Here is a 13338-nt window from a genome sequence, read left to right on the forward strand (position 1 = left end):
AAGTACAATTTTTAAAATTTTAGCAGATTCAGCCAACCTTACAACAAAAATATGGGCCCAAAGGAAACCATGCATCACTTGAATTATTATTACTTGGTTGTGAACCTTAAAATGGAGGTCATAACCTGAAATTAGCATTCTATTTTAAAAGTTAACAGATATATAACATCTGTAATCTATAAGTTTCAAGTTGATATGACCACAATCATGACACTTTCATGGTCAACTATCTGGACCAAAAACTTTTACCTGAAAAGAACATACCAGAAAATATAATGCCCCCTTCTTTCCCTGCATTGTAAAAATAATTCATTAGGCATAACAATATGATTCATTTGTAATAAAATTCAGAAATTTCTGTAATCAATATCAAACCTGGCCTCAATAAAGAGTAAACTATCATAATAATAAATAGTTGGTCACTTGACAGTATTTAACTATGTATATACACAATAAAAAATGACTTGTTTTCTAGTTTAGTATTTTTGATGAGATTTTACCATGTTCATGATGTTTACAAATATCTTGTATATATTAAAAATGAGATAAGAATTAAAATTTCAATGAATAGTTATACATGTTATAGCTCAATATTCATGTCTTTAAAATTCCAAACCTTTGAGAAACAAGAGAAAAAATAATATTCTTAAAAAAAAATTGCTAAAAAATCATGTTCAACACCTTCCGACATGTCAGATATAATCACAAAACTTGTTTCTGTTCATAGACCATGTAGACAATGATAGAACTATTTTAAGCATAAAAAGATTGGCTCTAATGTAAATTGATGATTTTCCTGGTCAAAAATCAAAAGTATTAAAACTTTTTTATACTTCAAAAAGAATTGATTAGTACAATTAATAAAGGCAATATACATGATATAAATCATAAAATATTGTCAGAAAGACAAGTTGTTTTTTTTAAATTTGAAACAGAGTGTTTGAATTTGAAAAGACAATCTTGACATGCTTAACAAAAGAACATACATGAATTAGGTTTCCATTCACTACCCTTCCATTTTCGAGTCACAATTTTTTTCTGGTCAAACATCTTCATCCTTTCATCTTTTGGGATTTTTCAAAGATTATAAAAACTCAAACAACTGTAATATTTTGTTTAAACTTAATAATATCTTTTAAGAAACTTGTAGTATCTGACTAAACATTTTTTTTTGTAATGTATAATCATGATAGTGGTAAATGATATGTGACCTTGAATGGGTTGTCCTAAGATCTTTGTGCTGGTAATAAACTGAACGAAGATGTTTTTAACATGGCCATCTGCTGCCTCCTCAATTTTCCTGTACATCAAAATTTTTCTGTACATAAAAATGAGAACCAATGAAACAATGACCTTGACAAATGCTTTATATATATTGAAAAATAAAGATGTAAACATGCAATGGAAAATGAGGTCAGTTTTGTGGAGAAAAAAAACAAGCATTTTGACTGAAATATATAACATGTGTAATGTGTTATTATGACAAAAATATCCCTTATCTTAAAATGACTTTATTTCTTCACTAGTCAGTCAACCAGAAAGAAATACATTTTCTGTTGTTATAATATAAAAATGTTCAAAAAATCTGAACAACATCTGCAGGCATCTTCCAAGTTATTTGTTTAAATTTAACCGCACATAAAGGGAGTCTGAACTAAATTATTTTCAAATAAAATTATATATTCTCAAACACTTGACTAAGGGGTCAACGGATGTCTGAATCACAAATATTACAGAGTATTTTCTGTCTTTAAAAAAGTATAAGCTTTAAAAAAAGGTTGCCAGACCTCAAGAAATATTTGTTTATGCAATAACTTAATGATTTATTTGTCAAATTTATAAAATTTCAAGCTAAAAAAAAGATTTTAGGTTTTCTAGAGAGGGAATGTAAAAACATATATAATAATAAATAAAGGTGCCAGACAAGCTTTTTGTGAAGCTTATACTTGTAATATCAATATTCAACTCCATTGAACTATACTTGTGACTCCATTGAATATGGAGATTTAACATCATCCAATAATACTGAACTAGCAAGTTCAAGATTCCAGTTTAATGCATCTAGCAGTTTTTCACATTTTTCTCTACGTGTTATTCCTAGACGAAATAACTGTTCTGTTTTTAAAAATCTTATTGCACTTTCAGTATCCCATGATGCATGGCACAATGCCGCATGACACTCCTCATCAGTGACCCCAATGACAGAGTTCATAACGGAAAAAACTTTCTCTCTGGGAGACGTAGAAAGGAATTCAACATTTTGAACTTTTCTAGATTTTTGCATGTTCAAAGGTGCTGAAGATTTTCTTGATTTTCTATTACTATCTACCGGTTTCATCCAAGATAAATCATCACTAGCAGACGACAACCTACTTCCAGGAAGACTTAAATTTGGAACATTTTGATATTCACTTCCTGTTGAACTTCGGTGGTTATCATTTATTTGTGTTCCGTCAACAGAAAATGGTTTTATTTCAGCAGTGTTAGGTTTCTGCTTCCTTTGTTGATTTTCCTCTCGTGGCGCCAGAAGAAAATAATGAGTATGACTCAATTGTTTCCCTTCCTGTAAGATAGGATTTATCCGACATTTTTCTGCTTTTTTATGAAAAGTTCCCCTCCCAGAGTCTAAACTACTTGATAAATAATCTCTGGGAGGAAGAGGTGGGGCATCAGGGTCTGTCGGTATTGGCAATGGGGCTGATGCCGCCATGCCAGTATCAACCTCATCATCGTCAAAATCCGAGTCAAATGAATCCCAACTAATATTGTCATCATCAACATTTTGAACAGCAGAAACATTTTTGTTCACTTTTGGTTGAATCTGTTCCTCAATTGGAACTTCATCATATAATGGTGGTTTTATATAATCTTTATCATTAAATCCCCATCCATTCTGACATTCATCAGGCACTTGGTCATACAGAGGACAAGGACTTTTGTTTTCGTCCTTTGAAACTGAAAAATTGCTAATAGCATCACTTATCCAATCAAAAGCCTTGTCTGATTTTTTCTGGTAGAGAGAAGTCTGTTGCACTTGATCATGTTCTAATGATGAAGTCTCGAATGACGGGTGTGGCTTAACCACATGGACTGTTGAGGAATGAAGTGACTGATTGGACATGTTTTTATACAAGTGATCTGAATCCTCATTAGGCGGTAATGAATAATACGATTGACCTTTGTCTGTTAAATGAGTTGACGTTGGAGGTAGTAGTTTTACTCCCCTTGGCGGTATAGGTGGCAGCACATCCCCAGGTGACGCTGTTGAAGAATCAACATTAACAGTCTTTTTTGTTTTATCATCTTGAGAATGATTACGACTGTAAACAATCGGTTGTCTTTGTTTTGATGGACTGTCAGACTGTTGCCTAGGAACAGGGTATCCAACCGAACAAGAGCCACGGTAAGGGGAAGTAATATCAAATGGATCATTTTTATTGTCTAACAATGGTTTTTGAAGTTCTAGATTTCCATAATGAGAAGGATTTGAATTTATTAATGAATCTAGCAGACACAGAGAGCTTGGCGCTGTCTGCTTTGATAATGTTGTATCAATGTTTTCACTATCCTCACTCAAGTCTATTAATGGTTGGTCATCAATCAGATGCTTTGTTGATTGAGCATTGGAAGGGTTAGGAATGCTTGTTGCCGCCACAATAGCCGTCGCTCTATGATGAGAAGATTTTCTTTTGACAGGACTATCATCACGGTCATTCACCAATTTTGAATAATTAAATAACTTGGATGAGTTGATAGTGAAAGATTCTGAAATTGAAACACAAAAAATCTTTAAAAACTTTAGTAAACAGGAAAACATCAGTTGATTTTGTCTTCAACACATGATCATTTTGGGCAGTCTAATTCTGTCCATTACAAAAAAGCATCAAATATTTACTTTTTTCTTGATGTATTATATGTGAAAGTTTTATGATCAAACAAAAACATATATCATATTTTGTACCTAAATAAGGACATTATTTTTCTTGTTTAAATTGTTTCAAGTTTGTCATTTTGGAGCCTTTCATAGCTTGCTTTTATCAATAAATAAATAGTTTCTACCTTCAACAATTGTTAAAAAACATTTAACCAAGAAATAATTATATATCATTATATCATCCATAGAATACTCTTACTTTTATTTCTGTCAGGAAGATGGGTTGGTTTTAGGTTTTCAGCTGTACCATGAAGATCTGGAGGCTCCATAGGGTTCCTCAAGTAAACTCTATAATAATTGAAATAAAGAATGTATTTATTTGGCTGAATCTTCTTCTTGTCCAAAAGGACAGAATTTATGGAATTATAATAGATCATCAAAAGAGAGAGAGTTTTTTAGCTACAATCTGACCTAAGAGTGCCAGCCTCATACTTCATATTTCCCTGCACCTATACACCTAAGGGTGCCCGCCTCATACTTCATACTTTCCTGCACCTATACACCTAAAGGTGCCGGCCTCATAGTTCATACTTCCCTGCACCTATACATCTAAAGGTGCCAGCCTCATACTTCATACTTCCCTGCACCTATACACCTAAAGGTGCCAGCCTCATACTTCATACTTCCCTGCACCTATACATCTAAGGGTGCCAGCCTCATACTTCATACTTCCCTGCACCTATACACCTAAAGGTGCCAGCCTCATACTTCATACTTCCCTGCACCTATACATCTAAGGGTGCCAGCCTCATACTTCATACTTCCCTGCACCTATACATCTAAGGGTGCCAGCCTCATACTTCATACTTCCCTGCACCTATACATCTAAGAGTGCCAGCCTCATACTTCATACTTCCCTGCACCTATACACCTAAAGGTGCCAGCCTCATACTTCATACTTCCCTGCACCTATACATCTAAGGGTGCCAGCCTCATACTTCATACTTCCCTGCACCTATACACCTAAAGGTGCCAGCCTCATACTTCATACTTCCCTGCACCTATACATCTAAGGGTGCCAGCCTCATACTTCATACTTCCCTGCACCTATACATCTAAGGGTGCCAGCCTCATACTTCATACTTCCCTGCACCTATACATCTAAGAGTGCCAGCCTCATACTTCATACTTCCCTGCACCTATACACCTAAAGGTGCCAGCCTCATACTTCATACTTCCCTGCACCTATACATCTAAGGGTGCCAGCCTCATACTTCATACTTCCCTGCACCTATACATCTGAGGGTGCCAGCCTCATACTTCATACTTCCCTGCACCTATATCACTCTGATTTGTCACTCAGTATTGTAGTACTAGTAATCTTATCACGGTTTGAGAAATGAGTAATCAAAGTGATGGAGAAGCATGGAAAGATTAGAAGAGTAGTTTGAATTATTTCATATTAAGGTATGGTGGGGGAAAATGAACATTAATAAAGCACTATTACTGAAAATTGCATTAACAGCAGGTCTTTAGAAGGAAACATGCTTTTCCAGTAAGAGGATAAAATGAGCTAAAATTAAATAATATGTGTCTCTTAATTTGCACAATTTTATTTAAACTACAGTTTAAATCTTATCAAAATTATGTTGCCTGTTCTGAACATGTTTCAAAAAAACAAAAAATTGCAAATCAAAAATTCTTCTAGTAAATGTTACCAACTATCCTTGTAAGACATAAAATCTAGATCAACAGCTAAAAACTTTAAAGTGTCGACAAAAATAATCTAAAAATCTTGTTTTGGGGCATTTTGTAAGTTGAAACAGAGGTTATATATATATGACATGGAAAATTAAAATTTGTAGAGACTTTTGATCAATTTTTTAAAGTATTTTTCAACATTTTTAAAGTATTTTTCAACACAGGCATTGAAAATCTACTTTTTCAATATAAACAAATTAAAAAACTTATTTTATTGAAATGTGGATTCTTTCTTGATTGCAAAAATATATATTCACGTCTAATAAAAATTCAAATGACTAAAATAGACATAATGATTGATGGGAAATTAACTAATAAACAATGGGTTGTTATAATTAAAAGTTTTTAAATTTTAAAACTGTTTCAAGCCAATTCCTGATAAAAAAAAAAGTGAACTAATCTAAATCGTTGATTAATGACAGATGATTATTGGAAATTAATCAAGTAAATTATAGGTCTTACTTGGATACCTTTTATATTTTCATATTTCATTTTTTTTTAAAGATCTTGTTAATCCAATAATCATTTATCTTTCAGATATAATTTACAGAATCACTTTATGTAATGTAGATCAAAAGTAATTGGCAATAAATAAATCTATCATCCTTATATATATAAAACATCTAATATACACGTTTATGTATTCAATTATGAGGTCAAATACTTGTGTATTAAGAATTAGATGTATATTGAATGGTCTGTATAATTATGTAAGACTGAGGTTGATTAAAGGTCCACCTTGTTTCTGATTGTTTAGTGATAATGACAGTTGTCAATCATACTAGTATTGTATCAATACCCAATTACCTAATCAAAATGTTTTTTTTAAAAAGCCTGCTTATCAACACACCTTAATGACATACATTCTTGAATGAACTGGTCCAATAATATACCCATTTTTTTCAGTTTATATGTGTATTATGTGCACATACATGAGAACCATAGAGAACTATATTTCAGTGTGAATACATTTAGTAACAGTAGCTAACCTGTCGTGTTGTTAGGAAGGCCAGTGTCTTAGTAAAGATTTAGAACAAGTTCTAATCTTTCCAAAAATAAATAGCAACCTCATAATGTGTGAATAAAAAGATATCAGCGCCATTACAGTAAAACAATTAAAGACAGTGGAAAAATTATTAAATTTAAGGTACAATAAACAGATTATCTTGTTTTCAGCATATTGCATGTTAAGATCTGATGGCCAACTGTAATGACTGACAAAATTTGCAAACAAGTATAAATAGTCAATTGTTAGTATCTTTGTCCTTTGGCTGGTTGTCTCATCGGTAATACCAAAGCTTGTATCTCTTTCCTTTGGCCTATACTGTTTGTCTCATCGGTAATAATACCAAAGCTTGTGTCTCTTTCCTTTGGCCTTTACTGGTTGTCTCATCGGTAATAATACCAAAGCTTGTATATCTTTCCTTTGGCCTATACTGGTTGTCTCATCGGTAATACCAAAGCTTGTATCTCTTTCCTTTGGCCTATACTGATTGTCTCATCAGTAATAATACCAAAGCTCCTGATTTCTATATAAATCTGTTTAAGATCTTACTCATCAATCTCTGTAGGACTTCCCCATGACTTTCCTCCGGGGTCGCCATGACCAGTGTGAATGAAACTGTTCTTTAATGGTTTACTTATATCTGTCTCTGAAATTAGAAAACAAGTTCTTCGTTGAAAAACGTTTTCTTTTAAAAAATTTGTAATTTTACATCATTTTCCAACTATTTAGCATTCAGTTAACAAAATGTATCATCAATTCAGAAAGAATATTTCCCAGATAGTTTGTTTATATTCATTTCCAATTATGCCCTAAACCACTGAAGAATAAATAATATTTTAGGTCATAAAAAAAAACATAGTGTATGTGAGTCATCAGTTTGTTAACATTGCTTTATTGTGTGTTGAGAAATTCAGACTTGAAAAATAATAAAGCATAATTTTGAAAACAAATTATCTCCCTTTGTCCTAATTGTAGATAGAAAAGTGTTCATTTCCTCTTTACACAATCTTAAACCCCACTTCAAACATGATTATCTGCCTAAGTAAATGTTATTGATCAGTTCATTTCTTATTTTCAGCATAAAATTCACTAAAACATTACCACATAGACCAATAAGAATTAATTAGTACTACCAATTAAACAATCATTGGTATCCTAGGTTACTTAGTACTACCAATTAAACAATCATTGGTATCCTATGTTACTTAGTACTACCAATTAAACAATCATTGGTATCCTAGGTTACTTAATACTACCAATTAAACAATCATTGGTATCCTAGGTTTCTTAGTACAACCAATTAAACAATCATTGATATCCTAGGTTACTTAGTACTACCAATTAAACAATCATTGGTATCCTACGTTACTTAGTACTACCAATTAAACAATCATTGGTATCCTAGGTTACTTAGTACTACCAATTAAACAATCATTGGTATCCTAGGTTACTTAGTACTACCAATTAAACAATCATTGGTATCCTAGGTTACTTAGTACTACCAATTAAACAATCATTGGTATCCTAGGTTACTTAGTACTACCAATTAAACAATCATTGATATCCTAGGTTACTTAGTACTACCAATTAAACAATCATTGGTATCCTACGTTACTTAGTACTACCAATTAAACAATCATTGGTATCCTAGGTTACTTAGTACTACCAATTAAACAATCATTGGTATCCTAGGTTACTTAGTACTACCAATTAAACAATCATTGGTATCCTAGGTTACTTAGCACTACCAATAAAACAATCATTGGTATCCTAGGTTACTTATTACTACCAATTAAACAATCATTGGTATCCTAGGTTACTTAGCACTACCAATAAAACAATCATTGGTATCCTAGGAATATGTTTGTGTTCAAAAAAAGGTAAAAAAATGTGAAAATGTTACTTAATACTACCAATTAAACAATCATTGGTATCCTAGGTTTCTTAGTACAACCAATTAAACAATCATTGATATCCTAGGTTACTTAGTACTACCAATTAAACAATCATTGGTATCCTAGGTTACTTAGTACTACCAATTAAACAATCATTGGTATCCTAGGTTACTTAGTACCACCAATTAAACAATCATTGGTATCCTAGGTTACTAAGTACTACCAATTAAACAATCATTGGTATCCTAGGTTACTTAGTACTACCAATTAAACAATCATTGGTATCCTAGGTTACTTAGTACTACCAATTAAACAATCATTGGTATCCTAGGTTACTTAGTACTACCAATTAAACAATCATTGGTATCCTAGGTTACTTAGTACTACCAATTAAACAATCATTGGTATCCTAGGTTACTTAGTACTACCAATTAAACAATCATTGGTATCCTAGGAATATGTTTGTGTTCAAAAAAAGGTAAAAAAATGTGAAAATGTTACTTAATACTACCAATTAAACAATCATTGGTATCCTAGGTTTCTTAGTACAACCAATTAAACAATCATTGATATCCTAGGTTACTTAGTACTACCATTAAACAATCATTGGTATCCTACGTTACTTAGTACTACCAATTAAACAATCATTGGTATCCTAGGTTACTTAGTACCACCAATTAAACAATCATTGGTATCCTAGGTTACTTAGTACTACCAATTAAACAATCATTGGTATCCTAGGTTTCTTAGTACAACCAATTAAACAATCATTGATATCCTAGGTTACTTAGTACTACCATTAAACAATCATTGGTATCCTACGTTACTTAGTACTACCAATTAAACAATCATTGGTATCCTAGGTTACTTAGTACTACCAATTAAACAATCATTGGTATCCTAGGTTACTTAGTACTACCAATTAAACAATCATTGGTATCCTAGGTTACTTAGTACTACCAATTAAACAATCATTGGTATCCTAGGTTACTTTAGTACTACCAATTAAACAATCATTGGTATCCTAGGTTACTTAGTACTACCAATTAAACAATCATTGGTATCCTAGGTTACTTAGTACTACCAATTAAACAATCATTGGTATCCTAGGTTACTTAGTACTACCAATTAAACAATCATTGGTATCCTAGGTTACTTAGTACTACCAATTAAACAATCATTGGTATCCTAGGTTAATAAAATTGAGAAAGGAAATGGTGAATATGTCAAAGCGACAACCACCCGACCATAGAGCAAACAACAGCCGAAGGCAACCAATGGGTCTTCAATGTAGCGAGAATTCCCGCACCCGTAGGTGTCCTTCAGCTGGCCCCTAAAATATGCATAATAGTACAGTGATAATGGACGTCATACTAAACTCCGAATTATACACAAGAAACTAAAATTTAAAATCATACAAGACTAACAAAGGCCAGAGGCTCCTGACTTGGGACAGGCGCAAAATTGCGGCGGGGTTAAACATGTTTATGAGATCTCAACCCTCCCCCTATACCTCTAGCCAATGTAGAAAAGTAAAAGAATAACAATACGCACATTAAAATTCAGTTCAAGAGAAGTCCGAGTCTGATGTCAAAAGATGTAACAAAAGAAAATAAATAAAATGACAATAATACATAAATAACAACAGACTACTAGCAGTTAACTGACATGCCAGCTCCAGACCTCAATTAAACTGATTGAAAGATTATGTCTTCATCATATGAATATCAGGTACAATCCCTCCCGTTAGGGGTTTAGTATCATACTATCATAAAATATATGAGAAGAACATAACCCGTGTCATGCCAACAACTGTTTTTTTAGAAATAAATGTGTTTAGTTCCGATGCAAAGACCCTATCAGTGAATCAATGTTAAATCCAAAATATGCAATCTTTAATGACCTGACAACAGTATCGTAACTATATCCCCTTTTAATAAGTCTATTTAAAGGTTTTGTTAGTTTCTGAGGAGAATACTGACATTTTTGTGCTTTATAAAGAATATTTCCATAAAATTTTGGATGTGAAATACCTGAACGTATAAGATGTCTGCATGTAGAGTTATATTTACGAATTATTTCCTTATACCGGTGATAAAATTTAGTAAATGTTTTGACCAGTTTGTGATATCGAAAACCCTGGTGTAATAATTTTTCAGTAATACATAAATTTCTCTCGCTAAAATCTAATACATTGTTACATACACGAGCGAATCGTACAAGTTGAGATATATAAACACCATAAGATGGTGACAAGGGAACGTCACCATCTAAAAATGGATAATTAACAATAGGAAATGAAAAATCATCTCTTTTATACTTAGTACTACCAATTAAACAATCATTGGTATCCTAGGTTACTTAGTACTACCAATTAAACAATCATTGGTATCCTAGGTTACTTATTACTACCAATTAAACAATCATTGGTATCCTAGGAATATGTTTGTGTTCAAAAAAAGGTAAAAAAATGTGAAAATTGCCAAACATTACATACGAGCTAATTTTCTCTGTGGATCAACACACTGTCTTGGAAACATGCCAACTTCAAGTGATCGCTTATTTTGTCCTTTCCACCAATAACAGTCTGGCCTGAAAAATATCAGAAATCATTTTCAGTTTCTTAATCAATTCTATCAAGTTTTAAAATGAGCAAAATTGTAAAGTATAAAACCAACTGCATTTTTGATTTTCTGTTTTACAACATATATATACCCTTTGTAGATGTGTGATATGTATATTATTGTGAACAATATTAGTTTACCAATTTGACACCAAGGGAAGTAACTTTTGTCTCACCTGCCATCTAAAATAGTGATATAGTCTCCCTCGTCTACTTTCAGTTTTCCTTCTTCACTAAAAGACTGCACAACTTTCACATCTTGTGGTCTGACCTGTTGAAATACAAATTTATTGAAAAATTACAGCATGTCATCATAACTAATAAGTTTAAAAGATTTTGGTTTAATGGTGGCCCAATTACATTTCTGTGTTAAGAAAACCCTGAAATCTACATCAAGTCCCAAATCTTACATAAATTTTAGAATAATCGCATGATGAAAATGTGTACTAAGTTTCAAGCTAAGGTGACAGATGGTAAGCTATCTAAACCAAAAACATTGAGATGGACTGTAATAAACAGACAGTACTATGTATACATATGGAAGAAAATTGAGTAACAGATTTGAAGTAAATAATATAGTCTGCCAAAAAAGATCAATAATTCATTGTCTGACAAGAGATATCTTTTTTATAACATACCTCACAAAGAAAATCTTTAAGAGCAGGGAAAGTTGGTCTGTCTTGTGGCTTGTATGACCAGCATTGTAGCATCAACTGGTATATATCATTTGGACAATGGTTAGGTCGCTGGAGTCGCTTCCCTTCTACATCAATCATATGTAGGATCTATTAAAAAGAAAGTTTACATAATTGTCATAATATTGTATTATTGCATGAATACTGGCAAATTTTGTCTTGAGGACATTTTTAAATTGCATGATATTGCAACTTCTTTGAGGAATAATATTCATCAATATTCTTGTAATTATCCCTTTATTTTATAGCAGAGTTTGAAAACTGTATAAAACACTATTTTTTTTCCTTTGATGAAGTTGATAATAAGAAGCTATTTTGGCACTACTAGTGCAATACCAAAGAATATTGCATGCTTTTTAAAGGTTTGGTTTTTGTCAATATTTTATTATTGACTTGGAAAAAAAGGTGATCTGTTGAATTTGATCCAGCAAAGTTAAAAATCAATCTTTAAATCTCTCAAATGGTAATGTAATTACAGTTTCTTTATTTCAGAATAAATCAATTCCCTCTGCAGTTTTGTACTTTTGAATTCTTTTATTCCAGAATTTTATGGTTTAATGTTTTCTGTGACTTCAAAATCTAATGAGTGCAAACTTTTTGAAAATTTCTAAAAAAAACTATAACTATATCTATGGAAGATTTCAAAGAGCTTATCTAAATTGTAATAGAAACTATTTTCCAAATAATCAAATCATATTTATTGAACACAGTACAAACTTTTTGAGATCTCCAAAAAGATCTTAAAAATAAAATTCAAATCATAACAGAAAATATTTTCCAAAAAATCAAATCATATCTATTGAATTCAGAATCTACTGAGTGCAAATATTTTGAGATTTAAATAAAAGTTTTTAAAAATGAAATTCAAATCAAAATAGAAACTATTTGCCATAAAATCAAATCATATTTATTAAACTCAAAATCTACAAAATGCAAACTTTTCCAGATCTCTAAAAACATTTTTAAAATTAAAATTAAAATCATAATAGAAACTATTTGTGCAAAAATCAAATCATATTTATTGAAATTAGAATTTCTGAGTGCAGACTTTTTGAGTACTCTAAAATCTAATACTATGAAAGATTTGAAAATAAATTCAATCTTAGAAATAGAAACTATTTGCCAATAAAATAAAATCTCCTATATTGAACTAAAAATGTAATTGTGCAAAGTTTTTCAGATCACTTAAATCTACCACTATAAAGGATTTTAGAATAAAAAAAAAAAAGATTAAAGCAAATTCAATTTAAATAATTCAAAATCTAATAAGTGCAAACTTTTTGAAAATCTCTTAAAGAATAAAATACAACTATCAAAGAGAAAAAAAAAATCAAATTTAAAAGCATAATTTTCAAAAAAAAATAATGCAAATTTAATCATTGAAAGGCAATTGTTTGCTATTGCAATGATGAAAGCTTATTTATTTCCGATTTAAAATCAGGTTTTCATGTCATTTAGATTGATTTGCGTTTTTCAATCCTTTA

General features: G+C 31.5%; 1 protein-coding gene across 5 annotated transcripts in view; it reads right to left on the reverse strand.

The window, feature by feature from the left end:
• Positions 1–925: 925 nt before the first annotated feature.
• The window catches only part of LOC139501721 (activated CDC42 kinase 1-like), a 52020-nt gene continuing 39607 nt past the window's right edge, over positions 926–13338 (reverse strand). For all 5 annotated transcript variants that reach the window (XM_071290864.1, XM_071290866.1, XM_071290867.1 and 2 more), the window contains 6 exons: positions 11798–11944; positions 11336–11430; positions 11034–11128; positions 7191–7287; positions 4134–4222; positions 926–3765 (listed from right to left, as the gene is read on the reverse strand). In XM_071290864.1, coding sequence (XP_071146965.1) covers positions 1976–3765; positions 4134–4222; positions 7191–7287; positions 11034–11128; positions 11336–11430; positions 11798–11944 — 2313 coding nt within the window. In that variant the 3' untranslated portion in view covers positions 926–1975. The remainder of the gene's footprint in view (positions 3766–4133; positions 4223–7190; positions 7288–11033; positions 11129–11335; positions 11431–11797; positions 11945–13338) is intronic.

Source organism: Mytilus edulis, chromosome 13 (genome assembly GCF_963676685.1).
Source record: "Mytilus edulis chromosome 13, xbMytEdul2.2, whole genome shotgun sequence".
In the NCBI taxonomy this organism is placed as follows: domain Eukaryota; kingdom Metazoa; phylum Mollusca; class Bivalvia; order Mytilida; family Mytilidae; genus Mytilus; species Mytilus edulis.